A 24,397-nucleotide genomic window follows, 5' to 3' on the forward strand; every position below is an offset into this window, starting at 1 on the left:
TTTCTTTCTCTTGCCTGATTGCTCTGGCCAGAACTTCCAATACTATGTTGAAAAAAATAATTCTTTATGTTTGTAAATTCTTTCCAACTTGGATGCACTTGTCATACTACCACATACCATTATTTCCTAAATAGATGATCTTAAGCCTCACCTAGGGTGCTTTGATAACATACAGATTCCTTGACCCCTGAACATGATAAGGGAGGCCTGTTAAATCAGTATCTACAAGAGGAATGTATCCTAAGTAATTCTTAGCATCGGATAAATTCGACTACTAATTAGCACAATTATTTTCTCTCACAAAAACATGGCACCCTCCATATCAAGGGTGACAGGGAAAAACATTTGTGATAGATCCAGTAAAAATGCTGATGATCTATTACTAGACAGCAACAGTTGCTTATTTTAATCAGCAATAAGAATTTTTGAATAATTCATTCTGGATAAGCAGGAAAATCACCTGAGATTAATGTTGAGTGCTCACTCAGTCAGAGAGGATAAAGTTTTAATAGGCAGACATGTTTCAAAAAGATAACAATGCCCAGTACTGGCAAAAGGAATTTCCTTTGCCAAAAGGAATTACACTATTATTGGCTAAAGTGTAAATTGGTATAATCCTTCTGGAGAGAAATTTGGAAATATGTATTAAAAATTTAAATGTGCATAGTCTTTGATCTATCCATTTCACCAACAGAAATTTAAACCAAGAAGATAACTGGATGAGATGTTTGTATGAGGATATTCATCACAATACTGATGAAAACTAGAAACATTCTAAATGTCTATTAATAGAGGCTTGGGCAAATAAGTCACAGTATGTATATACAAGGAAACATTGCAGCCATTTAAAAGAGAGACCATCAACATTCTTTCTTCACAGGAAATCATACAGTAAAAGGGGCTACAAAATAGTACATACAATATGATTCTGTGTATAATAATATATCTATGTATCTATGAATAGGGAGGAGTCTGGAAGGAGACTTTCAAGAAATTGAGTGGTCTATGTGCAAGATTTTCAGGAAACTTGTGTTTTTATTCATGTCTTAAAATTTTTTTTCTAAAGTGAGCATGTAAACAGAAAAAAAGACAAATATGTTTTGTGGAAAATATATGCAAAAGCATGACATTGTATCTGGGTATATGCATAATTATTATCTGTTAGTCACTGAAGACTAGGTTGAAGGGTGTAAAATTACTGATGGCCTCTTATCACTCTAAAGCATACCCTTACTGTTCCAACCACTTTACCTTCTGCATATAACATCACAGAATGCTCCTTGTTACTGCCCATATGAGTAAACTGGAGATCTACATGCATGACGTGGTGATGTCCCTGAGGTGCTTTTCTCAGTGTGTTTTTCTTGCATATGATTTGTCTGCTAAGCTATAAGCTCCACTCTGTTTCCACTGCAGTACAAATGCTCAGCTGTGATGAGTCAGATTCCCACAAGGTGCAGATGGCTATGAAAAAAATGGGGCCAGCAGTCACACATCACCTTCCATGGAGCATGTGCAGAACACTGCCAGACATGGGGCAGATGCCCTTTATACTCAGTTTCTAGAGGTTCAGTGAAAAGAGCTCAGCCCTCTCTCAGGAGCAACATGGCTGTCTCTTGCTCAATATCTGGACCTAAACATATTTTCCAGTCATTTCTACTTGTATGACTATATGACCTTTTGAATACTTGATGTCCCTTTTAAACTAAGTTTCTTCTGTTATATTCCTCCATTTGTCTAAAGGCTGATTCCACAGCAAGCACTTTATTGTTTAGCCAAAAATCTATAAACCAAAAGAAATTTTTAAAAAGCTGAAAATAGTGTATGAGGGTTCCTTTTCCTCCACAGCCTCTCCAACACTTGTTATTATTTGTCTTGTTGATGATAGCTATTCTAACTGGTGGTACCCAATGTTCATTTGGTCAAATATTCATTCTCAAATTCCAACCCCAGAATAACTTTTCACTGGAGCCTCCCTTAACATGTCCAGAAAGAGTTAACTGTTCCTTCTATATGTTTTTTTTATTTAAATCAGTTTTATTTAAGAATTTCCAACATTGACAACTCTTATAAAAAGCATCCAAGCACAAGACACAGAACTGCAGCAAACAGCATTCTTAAGGGTAGCTAACAGACATTAGAACCTCCACCCTTCTTTGAGACACCCCCAGCTCACTGGTGAACTCTGCTTCCAAGTTCTCCTGCAAAGCACACCACAAGCTCAGTCCATGTTCTCAACCCATCAGCTTCAGTTCACATTACCACTTACACATTACACTTACCACATTACACTTACAGATCAGTAACAGAAGAGAACACACACCACACAGCATTCACAGCAGTTGACAAAGGGTAGGGGCAATACAAGTATCGTTTCACTTAACACATTCAACTAACGTGGGTTATCTAAGAACAAACTCACTTAAAGTCTTCCAACAGATATGGATGTCCTTTAAATGCAAAAAACATTCGTACATTATTTGCCATCATTGCTCTCTGCACACTGTCTCACCAAAGCCACAGGATTGAGAGACACATCTTGCCAAGTTAAAAAATATCCATTATGCACCACCAATTCTCTGCACGCACTCTCTCTTTTTCTTGCTCATACTAGCCTTCCATGCCTTGGCACCACCATCAATCCCACACAAGGTTTCAAAAGTTCAAACAGCCTTCTGGTTCCATATCACTGCATTGCGTTCATAGCGTTGATACGACTCCATGGAATAAAAAGTAGTAGATAAAAATGGGGCACCCACCGTCAAAGACGCAGCCTGTGCAGCGTGATGACGAATTCTTGAATGAGAAAGCATGTAGACAGAAGCATTTCTACAGGAGAATATTTACAACACCCCTTTCAATGAAGTGCTTCTTCCATAAACATTTGAAATGAGATGAACTGCAGAGATTAAATGAAGGCTTCATATTGTACTTTTGCATATGAAGGGAGACAAGTGTTAAAAAACAAAAACAAAAGAAGCAAACATTGTGACACCATTATCTCCAAAAAGGAGATTTTTCCTAAGGAAAAAAATCCATATGGTGGGGTTCAAACTAAAACAAGGAGAAAAGAATGTAGTTCTAATCAATGGTTTCCATTTTGAACATACAAAGAATTCACTTGACAAGTCCAGGGATAAAATATTATAGGAGAAACCTTTTGATATCAGTTGTAGTGTGTTGGTTTACCAATCAGGCAAATAGCAGTTCACTTTCAAAAACTCAATATTTCAACCATTTATGTAACAAAACTTATAAAATTCCTTTAGCTCTTCCTTTTTCTAAAGAAAAATGTTAAAAATACTGCTGAATATACTTCACACTGAACAAACCAATTTTGAAAATTCTTAGTACATACATATTTTACAATATACTTACCATGAATTTAGAAAAATTTGAATTCCCACCAGTCTCTGTACAACCAGCCATCACCCACTGTCTACATTCCCCAGCTAGAAGGTTTAGAATCCATGCTTGAGCCAAAGCCTCCATTAAAACCACTGCTTGACCCTGCATTTGATGCTGATCCCCAACCAATTGCTGCACCTGAATTAGAACCACTGTAAGAGTTATTTCCAGGACCAAAGGCCTGATTTGGCTCCCTCTGCATGTTGCTTTGGCTTTGGTTGTTACCTAATGGGCCTGACTGGTTCTACTGACTGGCTAACATGCCCATCATACCCCAGCTGTTCTGCAGTGCTGCCTGGGCTGCAGCCATCATGGCTGGATTAATGCTAAAAGCACCAAAGTTCATGCCTCTCCCCCATATTACTACCTTGACTGTTTCCCAAGCCAGCTCCACACCCCCTACTGTTACCAAACCCACCCTGATTCCCAAAGCCACCCTGATTTCCAAAGCCACCCAGATTACCACCAAATCTTCCACTTCTTTCTAACTCTATCACTATTGTGCTTAGGTTCAGCACTGGATATATGTACGCTGATTCCTTTAATGATCAAGTCCTCTCCACAAAGAGACTGGGCAACCTGGTCATCTGCAAATGTAACAAAGGCAAAAGCCCTGAATGGTTTGGGAATGAAGACGTCTACCACCTCTCCGTACTGGCAAAAGAACTGCCGCAGCTCGTCAGCAGTCATGTCCTCTGTGCAGTGCCCAACAAACACCTTTCTGCTTCTCAAAGGCTGATCTGGGCTTTGCTTAGAATTAGGAAGTTTACAGTCACACCACGTCCATCTAGCATATGTTGCTGTGAATTACTTTCACCTAGGTTTCATATTCCTTAAATCGAACAAAGCCAAACATGTTTGAATGACCAGTTTTAATACCTTTTTTGACCTGAGCCATAAGAACTTCTCCAAAGGTACTAAAATATTCTTTCAGATCCTGCTCAGTTGTTTTCCATGGGAGACCCAGCACTATTAAATCAGATATTTTCTGGGCTGTTCTTTTCACTTTCACTGCTGATGAAGCATCTGTCTCATCCATTTTTCATTTGTTATCTTTGGCATAGTTGACAACGTATACTAGATTTCCCCAGCCAGCATCTGGGGCATGCAGAATTCCTTCTACCAGCCAGACACCTCTCATACACTGAGACACTGGATTCCTGTAGCGCAGCCCACATGCCCCTGGAAACTGGGCTGTAACTGTGGACAGCAGCACCGTCCCATCGTCTTCTGATGATATTTCAATGCACTCATTATTCTCATCTTTGGTTGCCCGAATATACTTGGACATCTTTTAATTTTTCCGCTAGGCTGCTGCTAGGACACCCGACAGGGAAACTCAAGCAGCCAGAGATCCAGGAACAGCCCAGATACTGTTTCATTCCCACAAAATCTCCTTCTATATCTTAGCCCACCCTTTCACTCATCATATATTGGTCTTCCTAACAAGATTGTAAGACTAGGATCACACATCATGTTTATATCACCAGTACCTGGCACAAAACTTCAAAAAGAGAAGTCTTAGTAAATAAAATTAAAATAAATCTTTGTAAAATGAAGGAGATACAGGCATTCCAGAAAACTGTTTGGCAGTTTTTTTTAAATAAAATTAAAGATGCACTTACAATATGACCCAACATTTACAACATAGATATTTATCCCAGAAAAATGAAAACTTATGTCTACAAAACTCATACAAAAATATTCATAGCAGCTCTATTTATAACAGCCCCAAAATGGAAACAATCCATTTGGAAACCATGGTATATCCATACCATGGAATACTACTCAGCAATAAGAAACACTCAACAGCTTGGATGCATCTGAAGGAATGAGTATTGAGTGGAAACAGTCAACCTCAAAAGGTTATATTCTATACAATTCCATTTATATAATGTCATTCAAATAACAGAATTAAAGAGATGGCTAACAGATGTGTGGTTAGGCATGAGGAGAGAAGAGGCAAAGATGCAATTAGAAAGGGAATGCATACAAGAACCTTGTGATGATGGTGATGGAGCAGTTCTATATCTTGTGATGGTAGTTACATGAATCTACACACGTGATAAAATTTTATAGAACTACACACATACACATACACACACAAACATTTAGGGTTACTATTTGACAATGTAAAGACACAGAAAGTTTCCAAGAAATAGAACAATACTATCATGGCTTGGCCTCAGCAGGATTAATCTAGTAGCAGTGTAAAGTATTGGGAAGTTTGGAAGGAGACTGGAATTGAGGCAGGAAGGGGATGCAGAAGATATTATAGAAAGAATTAAGAATATCTAACAATTAACTGGATATAAGAGGCAAGAGAAAAAGAGAGGAAAATAAAGTTTGCGTATATTTATAGAAAAAGATGTTAACAGTGGTCATCTCTATGTGTTGTGATTACAGAAGATTTCTACTTTATATTTTTTTCTATTTGTATCAAAGTTTTTTTAATTGTGATCATTTTATAAACAGGAAATATCCATTTTCAAGAAAAAGTGATGTAAATAATTTTATTTAATGTAAAGAATTTGATTGACTAAAAGTCATTTAAAAAGATAGCAAGAAAGCAAAAATCTCAAACTGATACTAAAAGATTTTAGCCCAGATGAGTTAAAGAATGATGATCTTACATGAACACAGAAAGAGGGGCAAACTCTGGTACACAGAATTCTGAGACCAATCTTGGATATATTTAGTTTGAGAAATCCTGGCAGAGATGCCCAGGAGACACGGTGACAAAGCTGACACTCCTCCTCCTTCCACCCCTCCCACCTTCTTTAAGGCCCTGCAACCTGCCAAACTCCACTCCCAGCTTCTGTTTCTCTGCTTTTTCCTTCCCTACGTTCTTTCCCAAATAAGTCATATTACAAAAAAAAAAAAAAAGGCAACTTTTTTCAACCCATATGCCCCTGCAGATGCTACCCTGTGATCACATTTACAAATGTCTTAAAAGAGGCACATATACTCAGACTGTCTCCATTTCCTCACCTCCCACCCTACAATCTGATTTCTATTCCTTTACTTAATACAAGTAACAAATCATTTTCATGTTGCTAAAACCCTTAAACATTTCACAGTGTTTATTTGATTTTTGAGCAGCATTCCACTTTCCTGAAATGCTGCCTCCCATTTGCAGCTGTGACGCCATTTCTGATGTATGTTTATTCTCTCTGGTTTCACTTTTTAAGTCTTTATTTTACCCCCTTCCTCTGCCCTCATCTCTTAAATACTGTAGCTCCCCAAGCTCTATTCCAAATTGTTCTCTCGTCTCATTCTCTGCACTGTCCCTGAACCAGTCTTGTACATAAGCTGTCAACTCCACCCCTCACAATTTCCTATGTTGCATTCTATACTCAAATTATGACCAATTCTGTTGTTGTCATATTCTTGTGTCAAATTCCATAATTTCTTGGTCTTTGAACATACATGTTTTTGGTACATGACACCGCCCACTTACCTTATCACATTGTATTGTAAATGCTTATCTAGTGTCTCCCACCATACTGTAAGCTCTGTGAGAACAAGGCCCATATTATACTCTTTTCCCAGAGCCAAGAATAGTGCCTGGCACATGAAAAGTTATTAATAAATAGTTATCAAGATAAAATTTAGAAATACAAACAACTGGTATATATTTTTAAATGTTTAATGGCACTTGTAATAAAAAAAATACAGATTTTAAAAATGAAAGCGTATTTTTTCCCCACTCAAACTGGTCAACTCCAAAAGATGCCGATTTTGGTCAAGGGTGTGAAGAAACAGACAAAACTATTCTGTTGTAAATAGTAATCATCACAATGTATCTAGAAGGCAATTTGGCAATATATGTACAGCATATTGGAGTTAGAATGAGAATGAAAATTGGGCTTTGCCTTATAACTGGTTGTCTGAATTTGGGGAGTTACTGTGCATCTCTAAACTTGTTTCCTCATCTGTAAAGTAAATCAGATTTACTGAAAAGTAAATCAACGTAATATTTAGCTGAAATATTGTAGCTTATTAAAATTATCATGCAGCTCAGCTATTTAAATATATTTAGTATAAAACCAAGTAATGTTTCATAAGAATCTTCTACATAAAATAATTCTGATTAAATTTTCTTAAAAATGTGGATATAATTCATTCCACACCCCTTTATTAAGCATCATCTGGCTGTATGTAAGACACATATTCCAGTCAAGAGAAATATAACAGTGAAAGAAGTAAGTCCCTATATTTGTCAAAGAGAGAGGCAATAAATCTGAAAATACATGGTAATGTGAGCTTTGGAAGCACGTGGGTAAAACTTTTGTAATGGGGGGACATTTGGCAGAGACCTGAGAAGTAAAGAGGCAAGTTACGTAGATGTGTGGGAAAAGAGAGCTCCAGGGAGAGGGAATAGCAAAGACTCGGATGCAGGAGTCTTTGCTATTTGTGGGGCTTTGCAGGTCAAGTGAAGGACGTAGAGTTTATTCTGTGTGATGAAGAGCAGTGGAAGGTTTTGAGCAGGGTAATGACATCATCACATTTTACTTTAAGAGGTGTACTTTGGGTGTTTTGGGGAAAACAGACAGAAAAGGGGCAAGAGTGAAAATAGGAAGACCACTTAAGAGTGAATGAGAGATAACAGTCTGAATGAGAGATGATGGTGGTTTGGAAAACGGGCATCTGAAGCAAAGGTGGTGAGAAGCAGTCAGATTCAGGACATATTTCAAAGGTAGAGCTATCAAGGTTCAACTTTTAAGAACTTAATTAAAGGATTTAACTGTAGGATACACAAAACAGGGTGCTTATAACTAGATACAATTTCATTAGTTTAATAATAAACTCTGGTACACTCATAAGCTAGAAAAGATGTAGTCATTTAGAAATGATGATGTGGAATATATAATGACATGAGAAAATGTTCATAACATGTTGAATAAAAATAACAGGTTGCAAAACAAAGTATCCAATATTAACCCATATTGTCCAAATACAATGTTTAAAAAGAGATTAAAGGTTATACACCAGCATGTTAGCAAAATTTCTCTCTGGGTTGTGGAATTACATATTTGCATTTTTTTTCTTTGAAGCCTTTGTATTTTCCAAATTTTCTATAATGACCATGTATTACTTTTATCAGAATAAGTAATTTTTAAAGTATTTGTTACTTACCATCACTTTTCGCAAAGTGTATCTTTTGGATCTAATGTCATCCATTAGCATCTCATAGGGGGTGAGCTGATATTCAATGGGCAAAGGGTTGTACTGCCGCTCTTGGACCTTCTTAAGTTTTACTCCATTCCGCAAATCCCTCATCACCTGTACCCAGAATCGAGCCTAAAAGAGCCAACAGTGGAGAGACATCAATAAATGAAGTTACTAGTGTACTCTAAACAGCCAGTCATACAGAAAAAATGAAGAGGTTGGATTACGAAACACTGAGTAAACAAAACAAAAACGATTTTAAAAATTCCATTTTTGGATACTAAAAAGTGGGTAGAAAGCCAGGAGAGAACCCACAAGCTCTAACTGCAAAGACACGTAGGTATAAGTCCTAACTAATCCACTGTGATAGGCATTATTGACCTTAGTTCTTCAGGGCTCCTTGTGTCTACACTCCATTATGTGGCTTTGCTCACTAAAGAGGAAGACTGTATTTCTCACACTTTCACTCTGGATTTGGTTAAATGATTTTCTTGGCCACTGGAATAGTAGTGGGTATGATGTGACCAAAGGCTTCAAGAGCAATGCACAATAGGCTTATTACTCTTGCCTCTATAATCACCATGAAAACATCATGCCCCGGTGGGCATGGTGCCCACTGGCATGATCACCCAGGAGAAGGATGAGACACACATGGAATGGAGCTACCACAGTTGATCTGCAGACTCATGGGCTAAATAAATGTTACCACCTTATGCCACAATGATTTTGTAGTGTTTGGTTACAAAGCATTACTGTGACCATAGCTAATTGATAAAACCATCTACTAGCTATTTGCCATCCATCAAATTGCTTCACCTTTCTCAACCTTAGCTTCCTCATCAATAAAAGAAAATTGTACTTTGTAACTTGTTGAGAGCATCAGAGTTGATGTATAGTGTTCTGTACACAGAAAATGCTCAAAAATGACAATTTTTATGTTATTAATATTACACGAATTATTTAATATCAATTTTCTTAGCTACAAATAATAGCAAGTTGCCTTGTCTACCCTTTAAGAGAGTGAGATATAAATAAGTACTTATAATAATATAAAACATATTAAATATGTATATTATTATTATACTTTAACCCTTTTTTTTCCTGCCTGTAAGCTAATTATAATATGCTTATTATAATTATAATAATTATATTATTATATATATTAATATATTATAATAGTGTCATATTATAATATAATATGACACTAATAAGTGTCATAGTCAGTGAAAAGTAAACCAATGTGATTTTAATTGAAATATTGTAGTTTGTTAAAATTAATAAGTGGCTCAAATAGATATGCACTTAAATATACTTATTAAAAATCAAGTGATGTATTTTATAAGATTTGTCCACATAATATAATTCTGATTAAATTTCTCAAAATTTGTGATTTAAAAATATATGTATATACCATTTATTATTCCAAAAAGAATTTGAGGTACTTAATATTGTAGTATATCCATTAGAACATCTCATTTTTTAAAACAGAGTCTTAGATTATGCCATTAAAGACATTCTAATGTATCTCTAAAATATTTAGCTTTCTCTTTTGGGAATGTTCTTGTCCCAAGTTCTCTACTTCTCTTACTCATTCCCTTAAGATCCAGTTCAAATATCAACTCATCTTTCAATACTGTCTCTTCTCTTGACCTCCTCAGGCTTTAAGAAAACCTGAGATATAAACTCTGAATTCTCAAAACAGATAATTAGGGGATGATTACTCATACAGCTTTTGCTATAATTTATGAAAGGATTCAAACAGACTTGGTTTTTTATAGCCAGTTCTTTATGTATTATTGTTTGGCAAAAATTTTACATATGACTTTGCAGAAATTAAAGTCACAGTTATTATATAAAATAATGCACAACTGTCACTGTATATATTTCCAGAGATTTTATCATTTACCCCTTATTCTACTAGGGATGATATTCTGAGATGTTTAAATTCTGCCATTCAAGATATTCTGACTCTTCCTCATTCTATTCTTCACTCTTCTCTCATTCATTCTAATCTTTCTAGGTAATTCACTTTAATGGTCTTATGAAAAAGAAGCTGGTGATCTGGGCAAATGCATTTTCCTGGTTAAATGAGGTTGCCGTAAGGCAATAAATTAAATTTTTAGTTCATGTTTATACTAGCTGTTTTCTAACTTCTGAACACTTGTATTTAGTTATTTATCTGGGTTCAATATCTAGTAAAACAAATTAAAAAATTTATTAGCCAAGAAGAAATATACCTACAGCGACATTACCAGAGTATTCTCCTATACAAAGGAAACTTGATAATCAATATTATTCTAAAATGACAAATAATACTAGCTTATAAGACAATACAGGCTACTTGTATTTTAACCTTACTTTTTAATGTTTCAGATTAATATCATTGCAAATATCTCAGTAAAATATCATTGCAAATACCTCAATAAACTGAGAATACTGTAAACAAGAAATACCCAAATTACCATAAACAGAAGAATGGATAAACAAAATTGTGGTATGTCTATACAGAATACTACTCACCAATAAAAAGAATAAACTACTGATACAGGCAACAATATGGATGAAATCTCAAAAGAACTATGCTGAAAGAAACCAAACAAAAAACAGTACATACTATTGGATTACATTTATACAAAACTAGAAAATGCAAACTAATCTGTAGTGACAGGAAGCAGATCACTCCTTGCATGGAAACTGGGGAGGAGGGAGGCAGGAAGTAGGAATACAAAGGAGTATGAGAAACTATTGGGGGATGATGGGTAGGGTCATTATTTTAATTGCATTGATAGTTTCATGGGTATATGTGTATATGCATATGTCAAAATTTATCAAATTGTACTTTTTAAATATGTGCAACTTATTATATGTTGATTATACCTTAAAAAAGCTGTTAGAAAATATGTCAAATAATTAATATCTAATATAGTCAAAAGCAAGTCATTTATATCCCCCAAATGTGCATCTTTTCCTACTCCCTCAATTAATGATATCATTTTTATCTAGTATCCTTAACCTGAAAAGTCAGAATCCTGAAATGTTCCTTTCCAATGACACCTAGACATATCTCAATCTAACTCCATGACATTCACTGTCCTGTCCCCAAGGTCATCATTCTTGCCTGACTCTAAGTCACATATGAGGGCAGGGATTCAGGAATCTAGTACCACACTGGAAAAACAAATAGTTAAGTGTGCCACATTAATGAACCACAATCAACTATTCTAGAAATCTGTCTTCCTGTCTTTTGTTTTATGAAGGCACAGACCCCACATTATTCATTCAGCATCCCCAGGGCCCTAATCCAGTAACTACTTATTAAATAAATCAATGTATAACACTACACTATAGTTTCACAGCTTACCCTGAAACAGAGCTTAAAACTTTGACTTACATACAAGAGTATGCTAAGGTATTAATATAATTCCGATTAATATAATCAGAATTTCAAACACTGAAATTCTCAGACATTGGGGTGATTCTAATAAAATCAGATAATTTTTAAAAATTGAGAACAGATCTATCCTCAAATGTAAGACTAGGTATTCAAATTCATACAATATCAATTCATACTATAGTCTTTAACAAGCAGCATGTAAAAAACATTATGCTATTTCTTCAACACTAACAGAACAAAGAGAATATCCAACTATCTTACCCAGTCAGCATTTTTCAGCTCCTCCAGGTCTGTGTTAGATTCATCGCTCTTTTCCATTTCTTGAATCTTCTTAAGATTCTAGCAATAAAAATAAAAATAAAATATTTAGGCATAAAAATTTTATTATGCTGCCTTTTCAAATTAAAATTTTAACAGATAGATACCTTCAGATAAAATATATACAAAAGTGTTATTGAAGCAAATATTACAGATATCAGGTTCAACAGAATCATCAATTCTTTAGGGAAGCCTTTCCTTCCTTGATTAAGCCAAATCTTCTTACTATACAATTTCACCATAAACCTTTCCTATTACAGTTATCAACACTAATTTTACATTTGTTTATGCCTTCCCTTCTAGACTTCATGAGGGATTTCTGTTCTAATATAAGAAGCTAATATAGTGTTGGCACTTTATGATGCTCAATATATATTTGTCAAATAATTTAATGAATAAATTTCAATTTTTAAAGTGTCTTTTATTTTTAATTTGATACATGGGTATACTCGTATATTGCAAAATGGTTATCACAATAAGGTTAGTTACCACTTCATCACCTCACATGATTACCTTTTATTTTTAATGGTGGGAACATGTAAGATCTACTCTCTTCACAACTTTTAAGTGTACAATACAGTATTGTTAACTATAGTCACCATGCTGTACATTAGATCTCCAGAACTTATTCATCTTATAACTGGAAGTTTGTACCCTTTTTAAATTGCATTTATTCAACATTTGCAATGTTTAAAAATCCTGATAGGTAAAACATATATAAATTACGAATTTGTGTTATACCATTCCTACTCACAATAATTCAATACTAATACATTTTACATTTTGCTAAGCCTATCTGCTTGACTGCATTTGGACTGAGTTTAAATGTACTGTGTGAAACCTAGCTTGTTTTAATATAAAAATAAAGAATACTTAACATGAAACATTTCTAAACCATTTATTTTTAGCTTGTCAACATCTCAGATTAACCATCTGCAAAATGAGAATACCACCACCTGGTTTTCTGTACTTAGTAATGTATAGGAGTATTACTACAGAAAGCATAATAAAATAACTTTGACTTGAAAAAAAAGTTGGTATAAATCAGGCATTATGTCTTCTCTCCCCAGGAAAGAAATTAGGGGACAAAAAGTATTTCTGATTGTTTCAGAATGTGTTTCCATAATTTTAAAAAAGAAAAGTCAGGGTTCCTGTTTGAGACTATGTAATAAGACACTTGCCACTCTTGAGTCATGGCCTTGTCTAAGATACCCTCTTTGGGCCTCCTGATCCTCATCTTTAAAAGGAAGATATTACCACCTACCTCACAATGTTGTGAGTATTTAAAATATAATCAGTTAAAATATAATTTTACAGCCTCTGAGGAAAAGCAACTACCAAAACAAGCTCATCCTAATTCTCCTCTGTACTGCCCCAGCCACATTCCCTATTCCTCATCGAGAGCCTTGTTCTTTTCTAGTGGTCTTGACCACTGCTCTTGGCTGCTGCAGTAGGGTGCTAAGGCAATAATAAGGGCAGTTAACAAGTGCTAAACCTTTAGGCAACCATCATTTAACCCCAACCATAACCCGTGTTACCAGGGAAACTGAGGCTCACAAAAGCTAACAGATGGGCCTGGGGTCCCCCCAAAGGTGAGTGATGGAGCAGGAGTGAAGCAGATGGAAGTGGCACCAGGGTCTCAGAAACGAGGTAAGATATGGAAGGGACACCAGATGATGAGAAGAGTAGTCCTGTTGGGATCATAAGCATCCTGATGCTGCCCTCAGTGGCTTAGATATCTCTTAGAAAACAGCTAAAGTTCTACTTTACTTTTTGCTAAAATAAATATGTATGAATCGATACGTTACACTAGGAAAAAGAATAGAAGTCATGACTTGTAACTAGGCTTTGCAGATAATGGGCACTTAAGATCTGGTGTGATATTATGTCAGAATCTCAGTAATAATCATTATTACTAAATTTGGACTCCCAGTTTTCTATCTTTAAAGATGTATCAGATCTACTAGTATATACAATATTTCTGATATTCAAAATCCCTACTCACAAAGGTGAGGATACCACCTGGACCAGCCAGCGCAGCCCATCTCCCAGCAACAGTGACCAGTTCCCGAGTGGGTACATAATTCCCTATCTTCCTCCAAGGCTTTTCTGCCCCAGTTAACAGAAAAGACTTGCTGCTGGAGTTACTATACAGAAAATGTGAAACTTGGTCTGCAGACTATCAACTTACCTGCCTATTAGTAAGAGCCTGTCCTGGGGGTGGAGAGAGAGAAAGCCAGCCCTGACTACAGGGTTTGAGATACTGCATCCAACTTGCCTACAGCTAGCTGTGCCCTTAGACTTCCCAATTATGTGAGCCAATAAATCCTGCCCCATTCCACCCATGCTAATTTGAGGGGATTTCTGTCATTTGCAATGGAAACAGTTATGATTTGATATGTCCCTTTAGTCCAGAAATATGAGTTGATGCTTCTTTGTCTTAGGGATGCTCTGGTGGAATAGTATAAGAAACACATGGCCTCTTTTCCATCCAACCTTCATTTTTACTATTCTCTGACACATTTCTGACTAAATGTAATCAGGATGGTCTCACTATTATGCCTTTACACTTCTCTACCTTTACTTGTACTGTGATAAAATCCCTAACTTTCTGCTACTAAGAAAAACCATCAGCTCTTTATAATACTGAAGATAATTTGAATGAATGGTCCAAGAATTTCATGTTCTTTATTTTTCTGAACAGTAGTACAAATTGTAGTTCAGATACTTTCCTAGTTGTGTGACTTTGGACATGTTATTAAACTGCTCTGATCCTCAGTTTGATTTATCATCTGTAAAATGCAGATGATAACTACCTTTTGGTTTTGTTAATATTACATAAAATAAAACTGGGGAAATACAGCATGCAGCCTGGTTCATTCAGTAGATATTAGTTTTATAAGCCAATGAATATCCATGAGGATTTGATTGTGAACACTTTCACTCCATCACAAAAACACTGTCTTCTTTTACCAAATGAGATCTCTTTCTAGCCTCTTCATGAAATAAAAATCCTGACTCAGCAATAAATCAATTTAAATAGTTGAGAATCTGTAAATACTATAATTGAACAAGTTTGAACAAATGTGCAACTAGAAATGCCAGGTTTTCTCACTAGTGGCAATTATCCCTGTATGGAGCCTGACTCACGTGTATACTACAGATATTAAATCATAATTGTTTCCATTGCAAGTGACAGAAATCCACTCAAATTAGCATCTTTTCTGAACCCTCTCCCAAAAGGCCAAATCTGAGGCCACACTGGTCTGGTAAAATCCACACATGCATACCACCTTAGTGACACCCTAGGTCCGGACCTCCCACCATCAGTACTGCATTGCCTGGAACACTCTGGACTACGGAGTGCCCAGCCTTGCCCCACAAGCTGGGAAACCCTTTTATAGCAGCAGAAAGTCTACAGCAGCCTGGGAAACTTTTGTGTTGGACAGTGACCCAAAACCTGTGCCGTAGCCTCTCTTGGGCAGCTCCTGAGGACCTGTGGGCTGGAGTCGAGGGGTGGCTGGCTGTGGTGTTCTCAGGGCATTTTTGCAAAGTGGTCATATGCCCAGCACCAGTACAAGAACTAAACTGCATTAACTGGGCCAGCCAAGTGGCTCAGTTGGTTAAGAGCTCGCTTAAGAGTTTGAGCTCTGAGCAACAGTGGTTCGAGTCCTGGCCTGAGCTGAGCACCCACTGAGCTGCCAACAGATGGCAGGATGGCTCAGTTAAAAACAAACAAACAAACAAACAAAAACTGCATTAACTTTGTAAAAACTACAGGCTATGCCTCATGGCTCCATGGGACCCCACCCCACCTACCTAGAGCTGCACTGCTGGGGGTACTCTCAGTGATGGGGTGACCAACCCTGCCCCACAAGCCAAAGAAACCTTTTATAGCACCAGACAACCCAAGGCAGCCCGAGAAGCTTTTGGTAGTAGGCAGTGACCCAAAACCTATGCCACAGCTTCTCTTGGGCACCACTCATGGATTTACAAGCCTGAGGAGAGTGGTGGCTGGTTGAGGTATTCTGAGGGGGTATCATGGTTACAGGACAGGCACTGCCCTGAGGCGAGTGGTGGCTGACTGTGCTGTTTGCAGGGCGCTTTGTGAAGTGGTCACAGGATGGACACTGGCACAAGAACTAAAATTGCACTAACATTGTAAAAACCACCAGGTACATCTCATGACTATCAGGGAACACACCCCACCCAGGTAGTGCTACATCGCTGGGTCAACCTGCCAGGCCAGTGAACCTAAAAAGGCTCTTTCTGCAGCTGAGTCTTCTGGGCAGCTGGCAAATGGCAACAGCCCCTGGGCCTTTTGCTAAGCTACCTTGGCCCAATACTGGTGGCAGCCAGACTGGGTTCACGGCAAGGCCACCCCCACATGCTTCCAGGTCCAGCACAGGCAGCATCCAACCACATACAGTTTTGTGGCTCCTGCCAGGTAGCCATGGGCCAGTTACAGACAAGACTGAAACTGGCCTGCATGGAGGCACCTCCCAAGAGACACCAGAAATAACACACCCAGAAGCCAGCTAAAGACTGCACCAGGACAGAACTGAGTAGCCCCACAAGCAACACACCAAAAAGGTGGTTACAATAGGCACATGAGCCCATGGGGGTAAAACCTCCTTGGAGGGATCGGCCCCCTCACAGAAGCTCATTCACTGTGGGCATAGGCAAGTCTCACAGTCATCCAGCCTGGGAGTCAATCCCACTCACTAAAGCACCAAAAGCAATCAAGGCTCAACTACAACAGAACACATACACTCTCAAGGGACACTCCTGGAACACACGCACAGGATAACAGGGAGACTACGCCATTGGATCACACAGGACACATACTACATAAGGCCACCCAGAAAGACTGAGAGACATAGGAGATCTACTTAATACATAGAAGCAAACACAGAGAGACACCCAGAATGACGAAACAAAGAAAGATGTAAAAAAAAAAAAAAAAAAAGGAAAAGAAGAACAGGAGAAACCTCCAAAAATAGAACAAAATAAAATTGAGGCAACCAATCTCCCAGAGACAGAGTTTAAAACAATCGTTATAAGAATGCTTAAGGAACTTAGTGAGAGTGTCAACAAAGAGATAGCAAACATAAAGAAGGACATAGAAACTATAAAAAAAGGAACCAGTCAGAAATAAAGAATACAATTATGAAAGGAAGAATATACTAGAAGGAATAAACAGCAGACTGGATGAAGCAGAAGATCAAATCAGTGACTTAGAAAACAAGGTAGCAAAAAACATCCCATCAGAACGACAAAAGGAAAAAAAGAATAAAAAAGGAAGATAGCTTAAGGGATCTTTGGGATAACAACATTCACATAGGAGTAATAGAAGGAGAAGAAAGTGAACAAGGGATCTAGAATCTACTTGAAGAAATAATGACTGAAAACTTCCCTAATCTGGCAAAGAAAACAGACATACAAGCCCAGAAAGCACAGAAGAGTCCCAAATAAGATGAACCCAAACAGGCCCATACCAAAACTCATAGTTAAAATGGCAAAGGTTAAAGATAAAGAGAGAATCCTAAAAGCAGCAAGAGAAAGACAACTAGTTGCTCACAAGGGTGCTCCCATAAGACTATCAGCTGATTTCTCAATGGAAACTTTGTAGGCCAGAAGGGAGTGGCTGGAAATATTCAAAGTAATAGGCCTACACTAAGACTACTCTACCCAGTAAGGCTACCATTTAAAACTGAAGGAGACATGAAAAGTTTCCCAGGTAAAAATAAACTAAAGGAATACATTACTACCAACCCAGTATTATAAGAAATGTTAAAAGGACTTCCTTAAGCAGAATAAAGGATAAAGCAAACAAATGAAAATCAAAAATATGAATAATAAAATGGCAATATACTTACCAACAATATCTTTAAATATAAATGGGTTAAATGCTCTAGTCAAAACACATAGGATAGCTGAATGCATAAGAAAACAAAACCCATGCATGTGCTGTCTACAAGAGACCCATCTCAGATCAAAAGACACACAGACTGAAAGTAAAGGGATGGAAAAAGATATTTCACATAAATGGAAACAAGAAAAAAGCTGGAGTAGCAATATTTACAAGGTCAGACATTAAGTTTGCAAACTTGTTGCAAAAATGTTGCTAACCTTTTTTGATATCAGAGGGATTATTCATTATGAATTAGTACTAACTGGACAAACAGTTAACCAAGTTTACTATTTAGAAGTGCTGAAAAGGCTGTGTGAAAAAGACAAAAACATCCTGAACTTTTCACCAACTATTCACAGCTCTTGCATCACGACAATGCACCATCTCACATGGCACTGTCTGTGAGGGGGTTTTTAGCCAGTAAACAAATAACTGTGTTGGAACACCCTCCCTACTCACCTGATCTGGCCCCCAGTGACTTCTTTCTTTACTCGAAAATAAAGGAAATATTGAAAGGAAGACATTTTGATGACATTCAGAACATCAAGGGTAATATGATGACCGCTCTAATGGCCATTCCAGAAAGAGTTCCAAAATTGCTTTGAAGAGTGGACTAGGCACTGGCATTGGTGCATAGCTTTCCAAGGGGAGTACTTCGAAGGTGACTGTAATAATATATAGCAATGAGGTATGTAGGACTTTTTGTTGTATATGACAAACCCACACCCAACATCATACTGAACGGAGAGAAATGAAAGTGTTCTCTTAAGATCAGGAACAAGACAAGGATGTCCACTTTCACCACTTTTATTCAACATAGTACTGGAAGTCCTAGCCACAGCAATCAGACAAGAAAAAGAAATAAAAGGCATCCAATTTGGAAAGGAAGCACTAAAACTGTCATTTTCAGATGACATACTATATACATAGAGAACCCCAAAGATTCCACCAAACAACTGCTAGAATTGGTAAATAAATTCAGCTAAAGTAGCAAAATACAAAATTAATATTCAGAAATTGGTTGCATTTTTATACACCAATAACAAATTACCAAAAAAAATTTAAGAAAATCCCATTTACAATTGCATCATAAAAAATACCTAGGAATAAATTTAACCAAGGAGGTAAAGACCTATACTTAAAAAACTATAAGACACTGAAGAAAGTAATTGAAGATACAAATAATGGAAGCATATACCATACTTATGGATAGGAAAAATTAACGTCATTAAAATGTCTATACTATCTGAAGCAAACTCCAGATTCAGTGCAATCCCTGATAAAATACCAATGGCATTTTTCACAGAACTAGGACAAATAATCTTAAAATTTATATGGAACCACAAAAGACCTCAAATAGCCATAGCAATCTTGAGAAAGCAGAACAAAATTGGAGATATGATGCTATCTGATATAAAACTATATTACAAGGATATAGCAATCAAAATAGCATGGTACTGGCATAAAAACAGTCACATAGATCAATGGAAGATAATAGAGAGCCCAGAAATAAAGCACGCCAACATGGTCATTTAACCTATGACAAAGGAGGCAAAAATATAAAGTGGGGTAAAGACAGTCTATTCAATAAAGGATGTTGGGAAAACTGGACAGACACATGCAAAAAAATTGAAACTGGGCTACATTTTCACACCATATACAAGAAGAAACCTAAAACCATAAAACTCCTAGAAGAAAACATAGGCACTAAACTCTCTGACATTGCTCTTAGTAACATTTTTTTCTGATCTATCTCCTTGGGCAAGGGAAACAAAAGAAAAATAAACAAATAGGACTACATCATACTGAAAAGTTTTTGAAGAACAAAACCACCAACAAAACAAAAAAACATCCTAATGAATGGGAGAAAATATCTGCCAATGATACATCTGGTAAGGGGTTAATAGTCAAAATTCATAAAAAAAACAACAAAACTCATACAACTCACCACCAAACAAACAATCCAATTAACAAATGGGCAGACAAAAGAGATGTAAACACTACATAGTAATATGAAATGACCTCCAAGATACATTATTAAATGAAGAAGCAGCATAAAAAGGAAGAAAAAACATCAATATGTTTCTGTTAGTTATACATAAACTATCTCTGTAAGGACAAAGAAGAAATGCACACTATTTGTTTCCTGAAGAAGGACCATGGTCTAGGAGACAGAAGTAGAAGAGTACTGTAATAGTTTTGCACTCATGGAGTTTGAACCACGTGAATGCTTTTGTTTGTTAAAATAAAGTTAATTAAATTGAGAAAGAGGACTTGAAAGGTAGAAGAGTTCTGACATGTTCCTTTAGGCTAAAAGATCCTTCTGAAACATTTTAATAGGTGGAGTAGTGACAAAAACAAAGATGTGTAGGACAGAGAGGATAATTTAATTATTGCTGATGAGGTGAGTGCTCTTGCATATTTACTAATATTCACAAAATAATGAATAAAATAGAAAAAAGATAGACATTCACAAGGACCCTGAAAAGTTACAAATGATGGATGATCTAATTAAAATGAATAAATGGCAATCTTATAAATAGACATCTGTTGGTAGATTCTTTCTTTCAAAAAAAGGTATGTTCACCACTTGCAGGAATATAAATTCATTTTAGCTCTGGGGAGAAATTTCCAGCTAACTTAAATGCCACAGTTTTCTTTATTATTGTAGCTGCTGGGAGCAGGCATGAGGACAGGGATATGCAGGAAATATGAGAAAGCCGATTAAAATACACTTCAATATGTGAATGTCATCTACCTTTATCTTTGTAAGTGTATTCAAACAGAAGATAGTCTGAAATCATGTCCCAAGCACATGTCTTAGAATGAGTCAATGTGTTAACTGACAATGACACTTTGATACAGGTGGATTTGGTTATTGGCTGCTAAGAGATGACGGGTGGGAAATATTTAATTTTATTTTTTTTCAACCAATTGCTGGTTATAAAATATGGTTATCTGCTTGAAAAAAAAACCCAGACAAAAAAGCATTTCATAACAGCCTAGTTAATTTCAAAAACATTGTTTTTCCTCCTAACGATGGAAGATACTTCATATATATAATATTCCATTTCATATTACTATGTATAATATTCCATTTTAAGTAAAATATTTTAGCAATAGTCTTATTTAAGATAAAATGACTTTAACAATTTCATTATGAAATTATGATTCTTGTATAGGACTAGTTAAAATATTGGGTTGTCGGAAAAGTCATGACGTATTTTTTCTGTTTTTTGTTGCAAAAATGCATCATGACTTTTCCGACAACCCAATAATATATGTAAATCACTTAACATACTCATATAATCTTTTGAAAATTCATAATGAGCCATGTTTACTTCCAATTCATCTTCTTATCCCATGATTTCAATATCTGGACAAACATTAGCAGCTAACGATAAATTGGCTCTAATCTGGGCATCTATTGTAGAAATCACCCTTCCATGATAGGATTTTATTAAATTTAGGGTAAGATTTAACCCTTCAAAAAAATTTGACTAATGAGGTTTAAAATAAAGTCACACATACGTGAGAATCATTTAAACATTTAGAAAATCAAGACACAGGCAAAATGCTACTTTTAAACAGCAGTAGTTATTTGCATTAAAAGAGGAAACAAAACGTTTCATTCCCTAGTTAGACGCTCTTCTTAGGTGCTTCCATGGTGCCCTGTGTTCACTCACCACAGCTTCATCACCACCTGGAATGGCTGCCCCTAGACTGTTAGCCCTACTTGAGTATCTTGTTCACTACTATACCCCCAATGAAAATGGAAAAAACAATAGCAACTTAATGCATGGTTTACTGTGAGAATCACATGAATTAATGCACATAAATGTCTTAGAACAGTATCTCGCACAGAGTAAGTATAGAATAAATGTTAGCTATTAATTGTAGTAGCATCTGCCATGTAGAAGACACATTCAATAACTGTTGTATGAATGAATGAATTTTGCCAATTGATCCTAGTTCTTTTGAAATCACTAGCATTTGCAATAGCTAAATATAGCTATTATATTCTCATAGTCTTCACCAAAATCCCCGTTTCTTCACTGTTTCTTCTATATTCAGGTTTATATATGCCTCCTTCACATCCTGACCTCTAATCTCAAGATCCATTTTTCTTGTTTGTCACTATTTCTAAAACATTAAAAAGTAGTGCTAACCGCAATTCTTTTTATCACCATGGGAAGCTAATTTATTATAGGTTGTTAAACTGTGCTTCAGTTTCCTATCTATAAAATGGTGGGAGGCAAAGGGTAATACTACCTAATTAACAGGACTCATGAGAATTAAAGTTCTCCCATAAGCAATTGAGAAGAGATACTCATGGGTTATAATTGTTTAAGTGAAAGTGACATAAATAGTCTGAGATCAGCACTGCTGCTGTAGGCTTTGGATCTTTTTTCAAGAAGTACATAAATGTCAAGAAGTACATAAGTTAGAGTAGAAATCTTATAGAAATTAAGAAAAATCAAGTAGCATTCAATCTCAACCAGAACCCCTCAGGCTTAGGTTCCCACTATGGATAGAAAGATGTATGAGAGGAAATGGTTATAAGGAACTTAAGGCTGATTCTATTCTGCTCTATTTGTTTTTGAATGTTACTATGTTAAACACTTAGAAAAATACAACTCTAGAACCAAAATGTGATATTTATTAGGTTAAAAAAACCCATCTTGCTGATAAAGGGTCCTAGTGGCATATAAGCTGAGGAAGCAGCAAGGAAAACATACCTAAAAAGACTACAAGAGATCACTAATTCTATGACAGAATTGGCAATATAAACATGGTCCTTGCCCTTAAGAAGGTCACAGTCCAGTGAGAAGATGTATGTAAACAATAATTATAATACAGTATTATAAATGATAGAAGCCATAGCAGAATGCAGTATGAATGAACACAGAATAAAGAAATTAACTGCAATTATAAAAAGCATTTCAGAATAACAGACATTTGAGTTAGGTCTTAAAAATAAGTAAGCATTTTCTAAGTGAGGGAAGAGAGAAAAACACATTTCGGGTAGTTACAAAGGCCCTAGGTGATCAAGGACCAGAGGAAGGATAGTAGAACATACATGGTGGGGAACAGTGAATGAAGAGCCCAGAGAGGTCAGACTGGAGCCTGATTGTACATGGTTCCCTATGTCATGCTAAGGGGTCTACACTTTCCACCTACAAGCATCAAAGAGCCAACAACATCTTTACACAGGCATGTAACACTGCAGGATAGACTGTATGTGAAAAGGGAAAGAACATTAGGAGGCTTTGCCACGGCCCAGGCAAGAGATGCTGGACCACTGTATGAAGAAGGCACAGGCAGTGAGAACATGAGAGTCTTTGCATTCTGGAGACAAGTCAAGAATGTCAGGGGACCAAGATTCAAGATTAGTGGTAAGAAATCAGATCTATATACAATATCTGAACCACAGATTTTCTCATTCAACACTGATCAAATACTTGCAAAGGCTCATTTACACTGAGGATACAGCCATGAATTAGAGAAAAAAGGTCTCTGCCCTCAATTAGATTATATTCTAGTGGCAGGTATCAATGAGTAAGATACCAACAAGACAAGTATAGACTATGATGGCTGCTAGGAAGGAAATAAACAGGGTAACATGATTTGAAAGAAAAAGGCTGAGTGCAATAAATTTGTAAGGGTGTTTAGTGGAGGTCTGAGGAGATGTCCTTTCAGCTGAAGCCTGAGGAAGGCAAACTGAAAGACTATAATTGCAAGGTGAATGAAGACAGAATTTATAAGAGGAGTTTAACATGTCAACAAGAAACTAATTAAGCACCACAGGTGCAGTCACACTTTAGAAGAGATCAAAGATAATTATAATCAGATAATCAGAAATGACAATCCACACCTGTAGAGTCTGCCTCTGAAGCAATCCAAGATGGCTTAACTATAATATATTAGACATCTTATCCCTCAAAGATCAAAATGTTTGGAATATTCTACCTTAGTTCTGGGGTTGTTTATATGTGTAATGCAAAACAGTTCAAAGGGAGGGAAAATTTTCATCACTTTGAATATATAATCTCCCAGAAAACAAATTATGACTTTAAAAATCTGTTTTACAACCTTCTAATATTAAGTTCTTATTGCAATATTATGAACATGTTTCATAATACTCAATTATTTTTACTGTTCATTCATTTATAAACAATATTATTGTATTA

General features: G+C 36.3%; 1 protein-coding gene and 1 pseudogene across 2 annotated transcripts in view; both read right to left on the reverse strand.

Annotated features, from left to right (window-relative positions):
- The window catches only part of SPIRE1 (spire type actin nucleation factor 1), a 121,359-nt gene that overhangs the window by 81,842 nt on the left and 15,120 nt on the right, over positions 1–24,397 (reverse strand). For both annotated transcript variants that reach the window (XM_019627514.1, XM_019627513.1), the window contains exons 3-4: positions 12,236–12,313; positions 8,548–8,712 (exon numbers count right to left, since the gene is read on the reverse strand). In XM_019627514.1, coding sequence (XP_019483059.1) covers positions 8,548–8,712; positions 12,236–12,313 — 243 coding nt within the window. The remainder of the gene's footprint in view (positions 1–8,547; positions 8,713–12,235; positions 12,314–24,397) is intronic.
- On the reverse strand, positions 3,429–4,699 carry LOC109373570 (TAR DNA-binding protein 43 pseudogene; annotated as a pseudogene).

This window comes from Hipposideros armiger, unplaced genomic scaffold, assembly GCF_001890085.2.
Source record: "Hipposideros armiger isolate ML-2016 unplaced genomic scaffold, ASM189008v1 scaffold_735, whole genome shotgun sequence".
In the NCBI taxonomy this organism is placed as follows: Eukaryota; Metazoa; Chordata; class Mammalia; order Chiroptera; family Hipposideridae; genus Hipposideros; species Hipposideros armiger.